Source organism: Pecten maximus, chromosome 7, assembly GCF_902652985.1.
Source record: "Pecten maximus chromosome 7, xPecMax1.1, whole genome shotgun sequence".
Lineage (NCBI taxonomy): Eukaryota > Metazoa > Mollusca > Bivalvia > Pectinida > Pectinidae > Pecten > Pecten maximus.
The window spans coordinates 13,088,090-13,110,036 of record NC_047021.1 but is presented as its reverse complement, the minus strand read 5'-3'; the positions used below and the strand labels follow the sequence as shown (position 1 = coordinate 13,110,036).

Below are 21,947 nucleotides of genomic sequence, written 5' to 3'. Positions count from 1 at the left end.
CCACTGAAACAAGCCGGGATAAGAAAGGAGTATTCCGCCACTCAAACAAGACAGAATTAGAAAGGGATATTCCGCCACTGAAACAAGCCGGGATTAGAAAGGGATATTCCGCCACTGAAACAAGCTGGGATTAGAAAGGGATATTCCGCCACTGAAACAAGACAGGATTAGAAAAGGGATATTCCGTCACTGAAACAAGACGGGATTAGAAAGGGATATTCCGTCACTGAAACAAGCCGGGATTAGAAAGGGATATTCCGCCACTGAAACACGCCGGGATTAGAAAAGGGATATTCCGCCACTGAAACAAGACAGGATTAGAAAAGGGATATTCCGTCACTGAAACAAGACGGGATTAGAAAGGGATATTCCGTCACTCAAACAAGACAGAATTAGAAAGGGATATTCCGCCACTGAAACAAGCCGGGATTAGAAAGGGATATTCCGCCACTGAAACAAGCCGGGATTAGAAAGGGATATTCCGCCACTGAAACAAGCCGGGATTAGAAAGGGATATTCCGTCACTGAAACAAGACAGAATTAGAAAAGGGGTATTCCGCCACTGAAACAAGCCGGGATTAGAAAGGGATATTCCGCCACTGAAACACGCCGGGATTAGAAAGGGATATTCCGCCACCGAAACAAGCCGGGATTAGAAAGGGATATTCCGTCACTGAAACAAGACAGAATTAGAAAAGGGGTATTCCGCCGCTGAAACAAGCCGGGATTAGAAAGGGATATTCCGCCACTGAAACACGCCGGGATTAGAAAGGGATATTCCGCCACTGAAACAAGACAGAATTAGAAAGGGATATTCCGTCACTGAAACAAGACGGGATTAGAAAAGGGATATTCCGCCACTTGAAATAATTATATATTGCATAATCCTATCAGAATCTGTTCTTCCAAAAAAGCAAAACAAAACAAAAGATGCGTTGTGGCCTACAGGTTATAGAAATAAATGCTATGCTTCTCAATTACAGGAAAAAAATGAAAAAGTAATATGTAAATATATAATTTATATGAAAATACCAAACAAATCCTGTGTTTATAATAGAGATGAGATATCTGATTTTTATGCGTAATTTCGGTGTAAAACAAGGAGAAAATGTCTATATCTTAACGAGTTAGAAGAGTATCTACAACAAAATAAAGTGTCTAGTTTTTTAAAAATCTATAACATATGTGAATAACCTTAATAAGTATGTAAAGTATTTGTTTATTCATATTTAAATGAAAACAGAGTGCTCTTGATTGTTTTCAAAATTATTGTGAAAATTGGAAATTAACTGATAAAAACAGTAATGTTTGATTTGACACTGTTTAATACTGTCCAATACCTCGTGAGGATTCATATGATTATCTCGGTACACTGCTCAACAACAAGGGGTTATTTTTTGAGGTTTGATTGTAAGGATGTTTATGTTTTGACAAATTAATCACTGGAGGAGGTAAACTTTCTGGTTACTATATCGCCTAATACTAAAATTGCAAGAAAACAATACTGCTGGATTTAAATGGTTTGGGTTTATAATTTAAATGGTTTGGGTTTATAATTTCATAACTTAATTCCACAGGTTTTACAAAAAAAAGTTTCAAAATTGAACCCTGCCCAGTTAAGCTTAATTTGAAAGAACGTGATATCATTAACACATTGAGAATGTTGAACTTAAAACTAACCATTAAAACTGGTAGATGGCTTTGTACACCACGTTTGTTTGTTTTGTATTAATAGTATTGTTGTTGATGAATATCACTAACCAATAACAGTCACAGATATATCCCGCATTACTTCTATACAAACCAAAGTTTAGCAAAAATGGAAGGCATGTTTGACATTTGTAATCGACTCTTGATAACTTCTGTGAGCTACTTTCGTAAAAAAAAAATGTCGAACAGTTATGTATTTCACACTGATTAAATCTGTGCCCCATTTTGTACTTGTTATACACAATTATAACACTACTTGAAATCAATCAACCTTAATTAATATCTTTTGTGATAAATCACTGATTATAGATATATACTGTATGTATAAGTATATGTAATTGTTTTACCACTATATCATCATGTTTGCTTAAAATTAACAACAACCCGTGGTAACATGTACAGTGAGATGATACATTATGTTTCTGGTACAACGTATTTTGTCTGTATCCTTGTATATTCACTCTGCTGCCCTGTCTGATATCTACAATATATCTAGTTTTCTTTATGTTGTATGTATCATTGTATCTTTGTTACCCTGTCTGATATCTACAATGTATTTAGTTTTCCGTATTTTGTATGTATCATTGTATCCTTTTCTTTGTTACCCTGTCTGTTGTTTATATGTATGTTGTTTTCCATATCGATCCCTTGTTGCAGACATGCCTGTGCCCAGAGAGAAAAGAATTTTGAATTAATCTTGATTTGTATGTCAGTTGTATGTTCAATACCTCCTTTTAGTACTCGTGTATCAATAGTATTTTTCTTATCAAATCAGTGGTACTTTTTAAAATCTCGTGGTAGTACTCGTATGTCAGTGGTACGTTTGAGTTTTTGTAGTTATGTTAGTATATATTAGTGGTAAATTTTCAGCCCTTTGAAGCAACATTTGTAGTTTATCAATCAAAGACAGAATCTAAACAATTTGCTGAATTCATTAACACCATAGCATAAGAGAAATCAATCTGGCATATTCATAACGTTTGTGTAAGAGTCGACATTTCAAAATATAGAAGCATTTAAATATTTTAATTTGATATTTATATGTAAGATTTATATAATGCATAATACAACCCATTTATCAAAGTTTGCTTAGCCAAACTCTTTCCGTGGACCATACCAATGTTTGATTAGTTTTCTCACATGCTTACCAATGTACTAATTACAGTAGGAATAAACATCAATCTAACTCGTCTGCCAAAACCATGGTCGCCATTCATAAAAAACATTATGACGTCACAGAAACAATTCCTTATATGACATCATAGCGCGTGTTTGCTGTCTTCCCTAGCAATCACCCTGTGAAGTATGTTGGGAATATGCATCAATGATAGTTTAAGGGCCATATGTAGGTGTATGGGATTTTTGTCTTCGGCCGTATGCTTCAGTGAGATAGCACTTTAAGTCGGCAAAAGTTCCGGCCTATCACAAGGAGACTTGACACGAACATACCGCAGCCTCCAAAAACACACATACGCACTCACAACACGCGTACATGTCGCACGCACGGGAGGCCGTCCTTAAATGACCTTAGATGTTAATAGGACGTTAAACAAAATAAACCAAACCAAACCAAGTATGGGTTTTTTGTATGAAACTAAATATATTTAATACTGTACATTTTTCTGTGTGACAATATTATGCGTAAGGCCAAATGTAATTTGCATTCTGCCTTGTAAATCTGTTATGGATAAAAACGTTATTTACTTTTTCTAGAGACTCTTTAAAAACGTTAATGAAGTATACAGTTGTAGGGAAAATTGCAAAATCAATTAGCGTAATTTCCCCGCTTAAATAAAATATTAAAAACTAATTCTAACCCTGACAGTGTAATACCCATGATAATTTAAACGTATTTACAAAGCATGTTAACGTTTAACCTCTATAGTCAACACCACACACGTTATTTGAGTGATGATACGTATTACAGTGTAGTTGTAAATTCAAACCAGTTGTCTATAGTATCGTGTAATCTGAGACAGAATTGTCATCCTTCTGAAATGCTCCACGAATAAACATTAGCTTACACTAAAAATATACCATCGAAGGAACTTGGTTAGGTGTACAATCTAATGCTCCTGAAATATTGGGTAATCATTATGAGGAGACAAACATGTATATTGAAAGATCTGCTTACAATCGATGTCTAAGGTCATTATTCTTTACTCTACAGTAAAGAAACAAACTTCAAGTCTGTTATTTGACTGTAAAGAGCCTTTCCTAAGTGTCAAGCATTAGTCGGTTTTCGATATAACAGAAACAATGTATATGGTGATTTAGTGATGTATACCAATTTGTATAGACTATATGGCATCAAGCAGGAATATTTCCGACATGTTTCTTACAATCTAAAGCTTCATCTTCACGCAAAATTTGCAAATTAAAAAAAAATGATGGTCTACAAAATAATTTGAAAAAGGCCCATTGACTACCGGTTCCGAGATGATATGCTAATTATCATCAGAAATATTCGAAATAATATTAACGATTACTTTAACGTTTTTGAAACAAAATTCATTTTGACTTTATACATAGGTCATTTATCAAAACCTTACTGATATATTTATATCATTTGGACAAATACATAAGACCTATTAAAAGAATTCGACTAAATTGATTTAACTTACATATACATCATATAATATTAAATATGTTATATGGTATAACATGTCTGTAGTGTTTGTTGTTGAGTAATGTATCTGTAAGTAGTACTTGATATCTCTTAAATAGTGGTGAATGTGTATTTTTGTCATATTGCATTATTTGTACATTTATTCAAAACAGCTTTGAAAGAAATGATAAACAATGCCGGATTCGTAATGTGGTATTTCTAATTGTAATGGTATGTAAATGGTGGAAAACAAGTTCATGTCTTCTTGAGATAACGTAAAACATTATATGTATGGTAAGGTATGTCACACTAATAAATATTAATACAAAAATACGTCTCATTCAGCGGGGAGATTTACCCGAAAATCATCGTATTCCACCAGAACGCTACCAGAACATTAGTAATTACGTATATTTCAGAAAACGGGTGTATTTACACAGGTATCCCTAGTCCCCATACGCTTAAGGCGATAATGTTCGGAATGGTTTGAATTACTTTGAATCTCCCGTAGAGGGCCTCAATCTTAAAATCATGTTTCTTTAATGACAACAAGTTGTTAATGATCCAAGGGGTTTTATTTTCCGGTATTATATTGCTATGCTGGGTTAGGTTTTCTAGTAATGAATACACTGAAGTCCGTACCACACAACATTCTATACTCTTTATACTCGGTATCGATTTCCTTAAGACGAACGTGGCATCATGTTTCTGCTTTACAATATTCATATCATCAATCGATAGGGGTTTACTGTCAACCACTAATGTGTTTTTCCAATTTCTGTGCCCACAATGCTTATATACGAAAGGACATTTTATGTAAATCAGGAGGAATGAATGCCTGTTTACAATGCTCTGGTATAAGCACTGGTAATTCAATATATGACAATATCTATGGTTTATCCTTGTTTGAAAGAATAAAATGAAGTAGTCATCAGGTCAATGTTTAAACTATGGCTTCTACTTTATATGGATATATATTATATCACCGATGGGATTTCTTCTTTGAAACATAAAACATCAGTACCTTCTTGATGCATTACATTAAATTGCATTTGAATATTAGATCTTTTCATCCAATGCAATAAACGTGTCCCGTATTTATGACATACTAAATATATTTTTCACAATGAATAATGCATGAATTAAAACAATAAGCGAACAATCAAATGAAGACGAATTCAAAATCTGTCACAATACTTGTTAGGGGCCGCGGTGGCCGAGTGGTTAAGGTGTCCCACCTCTGGGTTGCGAGTTCGAAACCTACGTGGGGCAGTTGCCAGGTACTGACCGTAGGCCGGTGGTTTTTCTCCGGGTACTCCGGCTTTCCTCCACCTCCAAAACCTGGCACGTCCTTAAATGACCCTGGCTGTTAATAGGACGTTAAACAAAAACAAACCAAAACTTGTAAAGTAGGAGATTGTTTCATGGCCGACAAATCATCATGTCCCTCATGCAATGACACATACAAAAGGTTGATAGATATCAGCGTAATACTGGGACTATGCAAAAAAAAGGGAAAAAAGGCCTTTGTTAGTTTTATATTGTAAGTTAAATAATGCAAGTTTGCTATTGTAAATTTGCTATTGTTGGTTAATGCGAGTGTGCTATTTTAGTTTTCTATTGTTGTTAACTAATGCTAGTTTGTCATTGTAAGCTAATTAATGCGAGTTTGGTATTGTTAGTTTTCTATTGTTAGTTTGCTATTTTCAGGTTGCTATTGGTAATTTGCTGTAATTGGTTTGCTGCTTTTAGTTTGCTTATGTTAGCTTCCTATCATAAGTATATGAATCTTAGTTTTCTATTGTTCGTTTCTTATAATTAGTTTTTGTTAGTTTTATATTGTTATTTTTCTATTTTTAGGTTGCTGTTATTTTTCTATTATTAGATTGCTATTGTATATTTTCTATTATTAGTTTGCTTTTGTTAGTTTTCAATAATTACATTGTAACTGTCTATTGGTAATTTGCTATAGTTAGTTTTCTATTATTAGTTTTCTATTGTTAGTTTTCTATTATTAGTTTATAAGTTGTCTTTTTTTAGTTTGTGTTCGTTAATTCATTATTGATTTATATGTTATTTTCTCCAATGTCCACGAACAACTCAGCATGAAGCTACTTTCGGGCATTCAAATCATACTCATATCGATAAAATTGAAGGAATTATTCAATAAACAAGCACCTTTCAAAACAAAAGGGTTGGATACAAAAAAAAGTCAAGAAGAATATAACTGTACCATACTGCTGTTTTATTCTTCCTAGTATACATCAGTGATACTTAGGGCATAAATTATCGGTTACTAAGAGACGACCAAAAAAACAAAAAAAAAGTCGAAAGAAATGTCAAACCTGAATGGGCAGGTACAAATGACCCATCATTCATAATTTTTAATTTTTAATTTAAAACGTTAAGTGCATATGCATATTCTGCAATGTGTCACTATTGAAATGGATTAGAATATAATAAGCAGATTATGGTTAATCTCGGGGACTGAAAATTCTACCAGCAGTACGTACTACAGCACTTATAAAGGATTGAGCAAAACACACAACGAAATGCTAATGGTAGTCGATTTATTCTCATGACTTCATGATGCTAACTTTTACTTTAAAACGGTGTTTGGCTGTCAAAGTTGATACTATATTCAAGTGCTTGCTCCCATTATTGCGATTTCCGTGTCAGCTTTCGACTTCTGACAGGAAAGCTAACAACACAAGGTTTCGAGATATGCAGGTTGATAAAGACCATTGGAAATGTTCTATTATTGTCCAATATGATGTCAGACGTGTTCTATGATTGTTGAAAATGCTATTTATTTCGATGTTACTAGTCGAGTTCTCGGTTTGAGAACCTGACTTAACCCGGGAGGTGCGTGCTTCCACCCTCCCTACCCGTGTCGGTTTGTGTTTTTCGGAAGGCGGAGAAAGGGACATGTCTGTCTTGTCGTGGCTGTGTCCTTGGCAAGACACTTTACCCTTATTGCTCAAGCTGTTGTTCAAGTGGGGAAGACACCAACTTCTGCAGCCTGGAAATGACCCTGGCTGTTCACGGGTCGATACATCCAGCAAAACAAATAACACACACAAACAAAACAAAACTATCTTGTTTGGTCCGACGTGGTCCATACGAGGTCAGAGCCACTGGTAATATCTAGAGCCATTAATGTTCGGTTATGGTCTTGTTTTATTTGATAAGGTTAAGCTGAATGAAAATATGTGTCGTGGATTTCATAATTCATTATACATGGTTTTACAGAGATTATAGAAAACAAGCTCAGAGCTTATGTAAATCCTCTAGAAATCGATTGTCTGTCGGAATTTATAAATTGGGTCTGTATACTGGTTACATCCCGGGTAGCTTTATTGATTTTGTCACCTTGTGGAACACTTCCTTTTATAATGCCACTAGGTACATAGCCGTATTGATAAAATGACATATACTTCGCGTCTCCAACCATTGGCGACAACACTCTTCTCTAACCTTTTTACGTTTCACACGTTTTATTGAAAACCGGGGCGCGTGTAGAGAAATTTACAAAATCGATTTCTATCTTGTGTTGTTAGTAATGAAACAAACATTTTATTGCTAACATGACAGAAACAATCGAATGCAAAGCATCATCGATATTTGATCACAAAAACATCGTCGGTTTCCATTGATATAACTTTTGAATGTGTAATGAAGACAAGCATGGAACTTTCTTTTACCTAGGGTACTTACGCGAGAAATGCGACTTCTGTATAATGAAAATCGATAGGTAATTACTTTCTATACAACAATAATGCGCTGGCGAAAGACAATATCTCCTTAATTGCTGTTATGACAGTGAAAAGAAAACGATGTATGGTATTTATCAATTAATTTATTCGTCATGAGAGTCGTTTCACTGAAATGTCTTGTCGAAGATCATATGACTTTTAAGATATTCAGTTGAGAGTGCCTCTTTGAAGATCATACATTGTATCTAGTGTTTTGCGCACTAGCTGGCTTTTACTATCTGTGATATTGTTTTTTACATACATTTATCTAAATCTGTATCATACGCAAGAGTGTATTGATCGTATTACGAGTAATTCATCGCAGTTATTTGAAACCCGCAATAATAAAATTGAATACTTCAATGTCTCGATAAAACCGTTTTACCTCGCTGAAGTCTCGTATAAGACCTCCTTCAAGATATCTAGAATCTTAGACAACAGTTCGTAAGATGTGAACAAATTATTTTACCTAAACAAGATTTTATGAAACTTCTGTAGAAGAATGTGTTCACTCATATACACAATATAAGAAATATCCAGAAATGGTATGCTCAATTGGTTTTTCATTGTTCTGTATTTCCTATGTGGCAGGCTGGGGCGCAGCAGCTCCAGCTGTGATGACGCCCTCTATCAGCGTTGTGGCGCCGTTTGATACGATGACTGAGTTGCACCTTAGTTCTATGACCAAGCTTGAGCTAGAGGTCCAGTTTCCTGCCGGCCTATCAGAGAGCGTCAAAATTGAACTGCTCCCCTCTATAGACGAGGTCATAGCGATACTAGGGGATGTCACTATAACTCATAATGGCGGCAACCTCGGGATAACGCCGCCTACTCCGGTCCGCTACCAAGTGCCAGCCACTGTTGGGGTAAGTTTGACTAAACTAAATAAACATCTCAAACCCGACTACCTTACCGGTGTAATATCAAATTTGCATCCCCATTCGAATATAGTATCCAGATACTTTTTTGTCCATCGTAATCGTATCCGGGGATACTTTTAATTCTATCATTAAACTATCCCCCTTAAAGCTGACAGTGCAAGTTAAAAAGCATCCAATTGAGATTTAAAAAAAATTTATACATGTACAGATTTCAAAAAATCGTCTCCGAGACATCCCCTAGTTATAATAGTGTCGTAACTAAGGACGGGCAGTTAAACATCCTCATGACGTTACTTAACTTTAAGTAAAAACTTAAGTAATACTTAAGCTTAAATAGGTCTATGAATGCATCTTAAGATAAAACTTTGATTTAAGTAAATACTTAAGTTTATTTTAGTACTTAAGTACAAATGTCCTACTTAAGTATTTACTTAAGTGAAATACTTAACTCAAGTTTTTTTTATGAATATGGGCCCAGGTGTATAAATAGTGATGGTTTGTTGTATATAATCAGATAAGTATTTTGTTTGCAGCAACCCGTTACGTATGACTCTAGATGCGTGCTTGATCTTAACGATGTCACCAACACAGACGCTACCAATGATATTGAAGACAGCATCCTGCGCCTCCAATATGAGGCCATACTGGTCAGCCTCGGGACCTACTCAAACGGCTCTGTCTACTGGATCAGCTCGGGTTTGGAATACAACAACAGTTACAATGTATGGATTGGACAAGCATCGTATAACCTCCTGACTGTTCCTATGGTACGCACACACTATTTTGTTCACGCAACACATTGTTACTTGTTTTAAGTTTCTTGTTTATCAATTATTAGATTCATTACACTTTTGAAATCATGTGATTTGTATCTTGATATGCTTGGTTTATATAATATCAATATGTTCATCCCATACTCAAATTATTTCCAGACCACTTCCAAAACACCCGTGTTCAACATTATCCCACCAACAGATACAAACATCCCTGTCAATTCCTTGTTCAACATACAAATAGACTCTTGGCTTCCTTATCCGCTTTCCTCGTACGCGGCAGAGGGCGTCAGTCTTGCTGTGGATGGTTCGGTGACAATTGTTGCGGTGAGCATGGTATCGTCCGGAAGTAACTACAACTTTCTGTTTGACTATGAACAGCTGACTACTACTGACCTTAGCTGTGACTCGGTTACCCCTGGCAGTGATCGCGTCAGGCTAGATATTGGATCGGTGCCAAACAAAGGTATATACATGTCTATTGTCGAAAACGCATTCCAATTAGAATTAAACAAAAGATAGCTTTACACAGACCAGGAGGGTAAGTGTTTCCTATTTCATCACGCACCACCACCACCACCACCTCCACCACCATCACCTCCACCACTACGCACCATATAATCCAAATCAAATAATATAATGCTCCGTATGAAGGAAATAAAGCGTCGGTCATTGGGTTTGGAACCGGATGGTTGTTACTCAATAGGAACAAGCGACGTTTTAAGGTACAAGATGTTTAAGATAAATCATCATCCTATAATTCCATTAGTTAAAAATATGACTTAACACTGATGTGCTGGGCGTCCTTGTAACAAAAGACGATTACTCTACCGGAACATCTGGTCTCAGTCTCGGCTGACACTTTTTCAATAGTCTTCATGTTTTGTTTGTTTTTCACCTACTTCCTAGTTTTGATGTAGGAGTTCTCTTTTGTTTTTCCACTCCTAGAGTTTACATCACATTAACCAGAACTACTCGGAAGTTTTGTGTGATATCACTATACGACTCCAACCCGTATGTTATATTGCTAAATTGGTAATAAAACATATCCATCATTGCTTTGCTTAGTAAAGAGTCGAGCCAGCAATAAAACATTCTGGTTTTTGTTAACAATGCATATTTCATTAACAGGTAAATACTGCTGACTGAAACAAAGGATAGATAAATAGTAGAATTGATTTTGGAGGCAAACGTTATTTAACAACATCCTGGTTTTCATCTTCGGCATTTTCATTAAACGTAAGGTACCTAGTTGGTCCGTCTGTTGAACATTCTGAGGCACAGTGACGTCATGAATGAGCTGAATGATTCATCAATGATGACACCATTGACCAATATGTTCTATTTTCTAGTAGTCGGTGTAACATTTCAAGACGGTTCGATCTCCTTTAGCTTAACATAACCTCGTATATAGTTATTTACAAGAAGACATATATTTTCAATGTAACGATTTTACCGTCTCTGTATGTATTTACCGTGTACTTCTAACAGGTGCAAACCAGGGGACGGCGGCCACGGCTGCGGACTCCATCCTGGTTCAGGTGACGTGTTACATGTCTGGGGCCGCTGTGATTGGTAACGAATACTCCATAGGTATTGGAATGGAGATCGACTCATCAGAAGTCTTCGTGACGACAGTCAACGTTACCGCTTCTGCTCTAGTCCCATCGGCAAGTCCTCAATCCTAACACAATGTGTCACTTATTCAAACATGTATACCATTATGTATCTGTAGTTTGAGTAGCTATTGTGAAGTCAATACCTTGGAACTAAAATCATTAGGAACTTATATATTACTTCATTGGAAAATCTATCAACATTTTTTGACAAGTTAAAGAGCGCTTGCATACTCCTGTTTAGACACTAGGAAAGGTAGTGCACTTAGACAAATCTTGAAGGTTGGAAAGTTCATAGGTTTGAAGAGGTCATCAATGTCTCATTGTGTCTGATGCCATTAAAGCAAACCGGTGTGGATTTGTTTCCAATAGAGTATTTTCCTTAATATTTTGTTAGGTAATTTTGAATTGTATATCTTTCGCTTTGTTCAACTATTTTGTCATATTTCTTCAGGTCTAATAATTGCTCAAATATTTAAGGATATAAATGGAGGGGGAAATCCGACTGAATAACATTATCAAGCCAAACCCCACAGTTCAAACAAATCTCGCTCTTTTCATTAAACCACCATTCAATCCTAACAGCATGAGTGAATGAAAATGAAATCCCAATTACATGAATTGTTAAAAATACATAATCATAAATGGTTTGACGAAAAGCTAGTGGCTCAGGTTCTCAATATACCATTCGATAATGATGTTGTTTTTTTTTAAATTACAGACAGCAGCTTTCACTGCAGTGGCACAAACGCCTGATCCTGCACTCGTCCCTCAGGGGGGCTTGGCTGCGTTCAAAGCGAATGTGACGTTTCAGCCTCAATCATCTGCGCGGTACACTCTTTTGGCTGAAACACTCCACCAGGGTAACACTAAAGTCCCAGGCCTTGCAACAATTTCTGTTCTAATCACAAACGCTGGCGGTAATGTCCCATGTCCGAATACAGACACGTCATATATTATGTCAAACCCAAGTAACGGCTTTATTGACAAGGCGAATATGGACATGAACGTCACCGATTTTGGTCTGGCATCTGGTGCTTACGACGACACGTTAGAAATAGCGGTAGTGGGTTTGGCCATGCCTGGCTTTGCTGAGGACGGAGAAACATATATCCTACAGTTGACGGTTACTAACATAGACACAGGCGTGTCTGAAGTGGTGCAGGGTGCTTTTACTATCGGCGGTACCATGACATACGATGTGAGTATACCAATGTTTCGGCAATATTTATACGCGTTCTATTGACGGCTATTGCTCCTTTGACCAGTTATGATCTGAATTATCTCAATGAGTAATACACACTTCCCATTGGTAATATATGTACACAATGAAATGAAAACTTCGCGTTAGTCTTACGTACCACGAAATACCATAATAAAGACACATAGGTAACTGGTGCTAATTTGAATTAAACAGAAAATGCAAATATTCATGTGCTAGAAATGAGACTCCATTCGGGCCTGTAAAACAAATTAGTATACATCTCATTGGGAATGAGTCAAGTAGATCTCAGTCCTCGAGATAAATTTTTTAAACCGCCAAACGCTCAACAAGCATCGTGATTTTAAACCTAAATGTCTTCCCCTTCGGGATGAGATCCCTCTGTATCATCTCCAAGTTGATAACATCTCCAATAAAGTTAGCCCCAGTCTTGAGCAACAGTATTGCTGCTGTTGACACATATTCATCTTTTGTTTCTTGTTGATCAAACACTTTGACGTCGGGTTGTATCTCCAGAGTCCTGTGGCCTACTCCTTTAATATGTACCACACTTGCACAAGCAACTGTCTTGTGGCAACCAACTGGATCGACATCTACTTGGATGTGACAACCGAGAGCGGCACCAATCCTGGCCTGGTGACGTTCGAATTGCCTATCCCTTCAAACATCAGCAATAACTTCTTTAAAGTCTGTTCATTCGAGGCCATCAACATTGGAAAAAATATTCCCTGTGTCAACAATGCGCTCATGGCTGTCCAAACGACTCTCGTCACGTAAGTAGTTTAGGATGACTTCTATCCATTGTATGTTGATAGGAGACAAGCTATAAGATAATAAGACCTTATATATAAATTAATCACAAGGTAGATAAAAAGATATATGATTTTGTTTGCTGGGTGTATCACCCCATGGGCAGAAAGTGTCATTTTGAGAAATAGTCTCGTTGTAACTGCTGAGACCTCTCGTGCTATCAAAGCATGAGAATAAACTGATTTGCTAAGAACAAAAGCGCGACAGTACAGGAAGCACAAACGTCTCAAGTAGGAATCCAGTCACATACCTTGAATTTTCGCATGCAGTCCTTTGGTCCCAAAATCTCATATTTAAATAACATAACACACACACAAAGAAAATGAAACTAATTTATTTGATATTTAAGCAATATACCATAGGTCTAGTATACGTAAATAACATAACACACACACAAAGAAAATGAAACTTATTTATTTGTTATTTAAGCAATATACCATAGGTCTAGGATATCTGAAAATCTATCGAATACTTATTTAAATCACAAATGCATTTTTCGCACAATCGATAACAACCAGAAAAGTTCAACTTAGCCTGGCTTTAATCTAGGAGGATGTTACAGTCTGCCAAGACAATGAAATGGTGTGTTAGTTTCCGCACTAACACGCATCGAATAGACGACAGACAACCAAGTTTGGCAAAAGCGGTGATAAATTCAATTTAATCAGTTAATGATAAGAAATTAACAAACCATATGTATTTTGATGTATCTTTTTAAGCCCTGACTACCCATATTCCAATTTAGTTTGTACTTGCATGGATGGGCAATTAAGAGAAAGGAAACATATTTAGAATTAAAATAGTAAATGTAATATATTAACCTTAAGTAAGGGAAGGATAGATATATTTAAGAGAAATTATCTGGAATGTCTTGAATGCAAACTTTTGATATCCTTGTTTTGCACTTAGTTCTTTGAAATTGTGAATGGGTCTATTTCTCCATCATTAGTGTATTGTTTTATAAGATCATAGCAGTGTTGTAGACTGACACCTTGTTTCCGTTAATGACCCCTTGTCTATCGTGAACTATGGACGAAATCAGGAATTTTCAGTAATGCTCATGCATAGTAGAACATTGAAAGTATATCACTTGGAAATGTGGCAAATTTGATTCCCTTTGATCAGGATTACACAAGGAGGAAAGTACAAAGAAAAAAATACCTTTGATTATGTGTTTAGTAATTATCTCTCATAATCTGTTTTGTCCTTCCAGTACTCATCAGTGATTCAAATCCCTAAGAACAAATAGAGAAAACAAAACCGGTCAAAATAAATGATTAAGTAAGGAAAGGATCGTGCCCTATGCTTGATCCATAACAATTACTAACACGATACGTTATACGTGTCTATATATTCTGAGCCGTCGACAATTTCCTGGGAGGTAGACAATCAAAATAAAGATGTGTTCTGATATAACTGTCACTTGTAATATCACGCAACCCAATTGTTAAATCGCTACGAATAAATGTGCAATATTAAGAAAAGGGATTTTAACATGTTTCAGTGATGCAGATGGAAACTACGAGAAGATCCTGGCTAAGATCAATCCTCTTTGTAATCTTGGATTTAGCTCTGACCCTATGGACGATAAGTTTACACTGAAAATGACCGCCTCATACCTTAATGACTCCACTGTGGTTGACGATGACACTGCGCATTTCGGCCTAGGTGTCAGCTATAGTGATGTACAGGTGTATGTCGCTATGCAGGAGATCTGCACAAAAGCAATAGTAAGTTTGGCGCTGTAACCATTTCTATATAACTGATGAATAAACTGTACCATTTGTACTTCTGGTCTCAATACCTCAATGAAATTAGGGAGAATATATATAATGTAACTTGTTCATGTTTCAGTGAATGAAAGACAGCGTTCACAGATGTAGGTTGTTCATGTTTCAATGAATGTAAGGCAGAGTTTACAGATGCATGATAATCCATTTGCAAATGCCAACGCACTTATAAAATGCAACAAAGTTACCAATTAATTAAATGCAACATGTTCATCCATTTTTTCCAGAGTTGGAAAGGGTTGCATGCAAATGATTTTGATTGCAGATTTACACACCTAAACATCTGTAATTTGTTCTGCATTTTGCAAACATTATTGTATTTTCACTTCTCTTTTCTTTGAATTACGTTGTGGTTTTTTTCTTTTTCAAAGTTACCAGTAACGTTTATTTCAATTATTTAAATGCAACATGTTCATCCATTTTTTCCAGAGTTGAAAAGGGTTGCATGCAACTGGTTTTGATTGCAGATTTACACACCTAAACATCTGTATTTTTTGCTGCATTTTGCAAACATTATTGCATTTTCACTTTTTTGTTTCCTTTTTTTCATATTAGATAATATCTATTACATGTGATTATTATAATTTTCATATCATCTGACGTCCAATATGCTTTAAAACAGGTTTAAAAACAAAACAATAAAAATCAAAACAAAGAACAAAAACAACAAAAAACAAAAACAACAAAAAACAAAAACAACAAAAATCAAACAACGTCGCGTTCCTTTACACGCATCAAAATTGTTCTACTAAATGATATTTTCATTTCTCTAGCTATAACGACCGAATCAAATATGAAAAAAAACTCGCTTCCGAGTGCAAGATTTGTTTTGTCCATCACACATACACACAATGAATAAAGAAATAAAACCATTGTAACACATATGCACGGGTTAGATTTAAATTTAAAAAAAAAATTAAAAAAAAGATTTTTTGTTTCTTCACTTTTTTTTCAACTTGCTACGCCACTGCAACTATATTATTCTGCTAATATGATTTGATCAAATCACTCTAATCCTGTTATATATATATCGATAGCACAGACTAATAAAATATACCATTTTGACTTTTCTACCAGACGTACTTTCCATCACTTGCTATCGTGGAGGGAATAGCTGTAAATCCTAACCCTAACGATACACTGACTGACCTTAAACTATTATCCAGTCTTGATGGAAATACATATTTCGACAAACCAGTGGATGTAAGTACCAATCGAGTGTTCGTTGAATGTAAGTACCAATACCATCTTATCCTACTGTGTCTTGTGTGACTGTTTGAATAGTAAATATCATCATATTATTCCATGTTGTATATTTGTAAGTGCAGTAGTGTTATGTAGTGGGTATATGTGCCGCAATGTAATATATTATATTGGTTTTTACTTGTAGCGTAAATACTACTTGTGCATGTATTTATGTTGACAGAAGTGTCACCAACTGTTGTGTCCTTTCGATATGTAGTACAATTTTCCAATCAGGTACTTCATCAGGTTTTACTGTATATCTACAAACCTTTACGATATGTAACATCACTTTCCAATCAGATACTGTTTATCTTCATCAAGTTGTACTGTGACATCACTTTCCAATCAAATACTGTTTATCTTCATCAAATTGTACTGTAACATCATGCTGCAATCAGATACTGTTTATCCTCATCAGGTTGTACTGTAACATCACTGTCCAATCAGATACTGTTTATCTTCATCAAATTGTACTGTAACATCATGATCCAATCAGATACTGTTTATCTTCATCAAGTTGTACTGTAACATCACTGTCCAATCAGATACTGTTTATTTTCATCAGGTTGTACTGTAACATCACTATCCAATCAGATACTGTTTATCTTCATCAAGTTGTACTGTAACATCACTGTCCAATCAGATACTGTTTATCCTCATCAAGTTGTACTGTAACATCATGATCCAATCAGATACTGTTTATCTTCATCAAGTTGTACTGTAACATCACTGTCCAATCAGATACTGTTTATCTTCATCAGCTTGTACTGTAACATCATGCTTTAATTAGATACTGTTTATCTTCATCAGGTTGTTCTGTAACATCATGGTCCAATCAGATACTGTTTATCTTCATCAGGTTGTACTGTAACATCATGGTCCAATCATACACTGTTTATCTTCATCAGGTTGTTCTGTAACATCATGGTCCAATCAGATACTGTTTATCTTCATCAGGTTGTACTGTAACATCATGATCCAATCAGATACTGTTTATCTTCATCAGGTTGTTCTGTAACATCATGGTCCAATCAGATACTGTTTATCTTCATCAGGTTGTACTGTAACATCATGATCCAATCAGATACTGTTTATCTTCATCAGGTTGTACTGTAACATCACTGTCCAATCAGATACTGTTTATCTTCATCAGGTTGTTCTGTAACATCATGGTCCAATCAGATACTGTTTATCTTCATCAAGTTGTACTGTAACATCATGCTCCAATCAGATACTGTTTATCTTCATCAGGTTGTACTGTAACATCATGCTCCAATCAGATTCTGTTTATCTTCATCAGGTTGTACTGTAACATCATGCTCCAATCAGATTCTGTTTATTTTCATCAAGTTGTACTGTAACATCATGGTCCAATCACACACTGTTTATCTTCATGAGGTTGTACTGTATAACTACAAACCTTTACGATATGTAACATCATTTTCCTATTTCCAGGTACTGTTCATCTTCATCAGGTACTGTTCATTTCTATTAAGTTTTGGTGTATAACTACAAACTGTACGATATAGCAGAATAAATAAGACAGCTATTATATTATACATTACTGCACATTGATGTACACAGATAGTGATTTGAGTGTTTATTTTACAGTGGACCAGCGGCGCCAATAACGGTTCACATGACATCTATACCTTGGCCAACCCTTTCTTAACCGTGTTTGTCCGGCTTGCGATGGGTTCAGTTTGTCAGGGAGGATGTTACGTAGATCATGCTTTCATTTACAAAAGTCGTAAGTTCTTAAACCCGCAACAAATACACTAGAGTATAGTATATTGAAAAAGGGAACATTATGAAATTCCCTTTTCCATACATTATAAACGGAAGCTTCTATGCCTAAAAATCTGACGAGAAATGTCTACTTGCTTCGTTAAAGTTGATCAATGATTCATCATAACATTAAAGCGGATATTGGAGTTGATTAACTAATAATTGTATCAGCATGGGTATGCATATTCGCTATCTTAAAAGGGAATTATATATTGGCTGATTAAAAAGACATTGGGTACATTATGAATGAAATGTTTGCTCGTTACCTTAAAGCGACTGTAGATTTCAGTCATTAAACGGTGATGTAGTTTGGCTTTTTCTAAAATCAAATGGGTTTAAGTTATATCGATCTAGAAGACTATACCATAAAACAATGTTCTAAATTAATATATTGTAACGGTTTTTACCTCGATTTATGCTTGAAAAACAATGCTACAGGCCATTGTAATGCTATTGTTTTGCACTAATTTAGGTTATTTACAAAACACGGTTGATTTTCGTAATTAAGGGAAAGTCGTTGTTCTATTATATGTATTTTTTCAAATACTAAGCCGAGTAATATCTTAGGACATACGTGGGAATAACTACTTTAGTGTATCTATACATTGGAAGGGAAATGGTATAATCTATATAATAAGGGGAAGTTACTCGCTACATTAGAAAGGAACGCTTTATCGTTTTGTTAGAAAGGATTGATTGATTGTTTAATTCGAATGCTCACTCGATTAGGTAGCAGTAAAAACTGATCGGTAGAATCGTTTGTTAACTCGCCATTTACTTTATTACGGTTACAGTGGAAGGCTATCTAGATATTTTCCGGGACACAGGTGATGTTCTTCTACGGCAGATGCCTTGGGTTCTTGATAAAAACCCAAATACCTGCTTTGATCTGCCCGTGCAAGGAGAAACGCCCCCAGTACTGTACGTCCGGATGAACACAACACTGTTGGGTTTAGACATCAACAACTTCTCACTGAATGTCACTGGAGACGGTCTGTACTGTGATCGCCACGGAACATCTCGTGTTGTCCAGGTTGTGTTTAGCTCACTCTTAGAAAGTACAAACTATTGTTTTTGTAAGCAATACACTGTTGACGATACTATATAGATAGTTTACGTAAAGGATAACAATACCATATGATATGAAGGGATGTTGAGTAACATTCAAAATGAGTGACTTAACATTATTACCTGTTTTCTGCTGCTCTCGCTATGCAACAGACATTCTTTTCAATGATAATGATAAAATCTAAAATGTAAAATCTATCATCGCCAAACGTCTCTTGATCTGTGTTTTAGATATTCTGATTCCATATATTTCGCAGATTGCGTATCCTATGACTACGGAGACGGATGTGTTTCATGCAGATGTTGGATTTTGTACCTTCAAAACGTCATTCCCTGGAGTTGGTACAGTAACCACCTGCAACTACGAGTGTGTGTGTGCTGACCCTAAACACTGCGGAGAGATATTTATGCTCTTCGCTAACTATGACCAAGGCTTATGGAAACTGTGTGAAATCTCGGCAGCCAACGTGTAGGACCTTCTTTTTGTTGTGTCCATTAACAATTATACCTACTTGAGAGTATAAAAAGCTTTGGTGCATTTTCCTGAAGATACTGCTGCTATAAATCAACTTTCGTACTGATGTATTTCCCTGGTAGTGCCTCGCAGGCAGCGGAAGAAGTTTTCAAATCAAAGATTCCATTATTCCCATCAATGCTCAAAGCATGTAGGCGCAGATGATATACCATCTTAGTACAGTTAAGTACTACAATTTTGGCTACATAACATGGTGCTAGATTGCTGATGACGTCACTATCGACAGATCTAGCTTCTCCTACGACACATGATACAATAAAGGTAGCTTTAGGAAATGATGGTCAATGTTTGAATAACTAGCTTCTTTCGTTCTTTTTTTACTTACACGTTTGATGCTCAGTAAATAAATGTTATGTACAGATTATTTTATTTTCGTCGACGGATTTGTGCTAATACAAACCGCAAACTAGTATGCACTGTGACTTTTAGCCGAATGTGATCAATATGGGATTGCTTTTTGGCATGACTGACCAGGAAAAGAGAGTAAAGAAACTGCGTACACCAGTGAGTTTTTACCCATGAATATATGCAGAGAGAAAACCAGCACATGCGTCTTATGTAGAGTAGAATTGATGGCGTCCATTTGTGGTACTTGTTACATAAACAATGTCACTTGTGTATACGTACAGATTTTCTTGGTGTACAACGTAAGGTCAAATATAATGCACTCAATGATGTATGAAAGATGTGTTCATCCAGTTGAGATTTTTATAATAACACAAGCTCATTACCAGCATAATGTTAAATACTTACCGACTTCGGGAAGTGATTTGTGAAATACATAGGGCAGTGTTAGCGAAAGGTGAATTAACATCTCTGAAGTATTCACAAAGGTGAACGATATTCATGTATCATTTTAACATTCTGTGCTACATTTTAAAACAGCTCAATATATTCCTATTTACTTAAATCGCCTGAGCCAAGCCCTGCAGTTTTTCCTTTTAATTTTCTTGGGAATCAAGAAAGTGCAACAAAGTATTTCTTGCCATGAATGAATGAATTACAGAACCTTTATTTTCAAACATGAAACAATGTCATTTATTGAAACTCAAGAACGATCAGATTTAAAACTCCAAAATGATATGCAAATAACAATAAATCAATAAATAGATAAAAACATAACAGCGGGTGTGATAAAAAGTGTTTGAATTTGATGGAAAAGTTTTAAACTATATTCTAGTTTAAACTAGCTTTATGGCCATTTTCCTAACTATTTATGGTTAGGCAGTACAGCTACTTATATATCTACACGTTTGTCTGTATCTTATACATGAATATGATATTGTAACAAATATAATAAAATATCAATACTAAAACAAACGTACTAACGAGAGGTCAATATGATAATAATCCCAATAGGCTATAACGACATAAATTAAACACAACGATCCTTGTTAACATAAATTTGATACAACAATCTTTGTGAATATATAATAAAGCACAACAATATTCATTTCAATTATAAATTAAACACAACAATCCTTAATTATGATCTGAACAAAATAATATTCCTTTTGATTGTAAATTAAACAATTCTTTTAACTATCAATTAAATACAACAATCCTTGTAAATATATTTTTAATATTAAATCATATTTAATTACATATTAAAAACAACCATTCTTGTAATTATATATATAAGATACAACAATTTTTGTAATTATATATTAAATACAACCATCCTTGAAATAATATATTAAATACAAGCATCATTGTAATTATAAATTAAAGAGGCTTGCCCGCAGAGAGATCAGAAAAATTGGCTAATAGAAAAAGACTTTTTACACATGACAGATTGTTGGAATTGTTGAGTTTTTCATTTTATTTATATGTTATAAAACGCTGAAAAGTGATATTAAAACCTCATTTTTTAAATATTATTTATTTAATCGCAACCCGCAATAAGTCCCCGCTATAAAGTGGAGTCTAATTTGATTGACACATCAAAGAAACAAGCACGTGCACAGTGCGCACAGTGATAACTTTAAAGGCAGCGGCGATTTACAAAGAAGATTTGCCGTTATATTCCATACATTTCCCTCTCAGGTTGAGTTTTAAAACGTCTTTTAAATACATATTCTGTAATTGTTTTCAAGAAATAAAGTCGGAAAGCCTCTAATTTTGTCACATAGAAACGTGTACTGAA

At 35.3% G+C, this 21,947-nt stretch overlaps 1 protein-coding gene across 1 annotated transcript in view; it reads left to right on the top strand.

The window, feature by feature from the left end:
* Positions 1-21,422, top strand: part of LOC117331055 — a 30,575-nt gene extending 9,153 nt beyond the window's left edge. Inside the window, exons 3-13 of the mRNA XM_033889649.1 lie at positions 8,665-8,939; positions 9,488-9,721; positions 9,887-10,193; positions 11,219-11,397; positions 12,065-12,544; positions 13,082-13,338; positions 14,880-15,105; positions 16,243-16,368; positions 18,022-18,160; positions 18,993-19,231; positions 19,524-21,422. Coding sequence (XP_033745540.1) covers positions 8,665-8,939; positions 9,488-9,721; positions 9,887-10,193; positions 11,219-11,397; positions 12,065-12,544; positions 13,082-13,338; positions 14,880-15,105; positions 16,243-16,368; positions 18,022-18,160; positions 18,993-19,231; positions 19,524-19,739 — 2,678 coding nt within the window. The 3' untranslated portion in view covers positions 19,740-21,422. The remainder of the gene's footprint in view (positions 1-8,664; positions 8,940-9,487; positions 9,722-9,886; positions 10,194-11,218; positions 11,398-12,064; positions 12,545-13,081; positions 13,339-14,879; positions 15,106-16,242; positions 16,369-18,021; positions 18,161-18,992; positions 19,232-19,523) is intronic.
* The last annotated feature ends 525 nt before the right edge of the window (positions 21,423-21,947 follow it).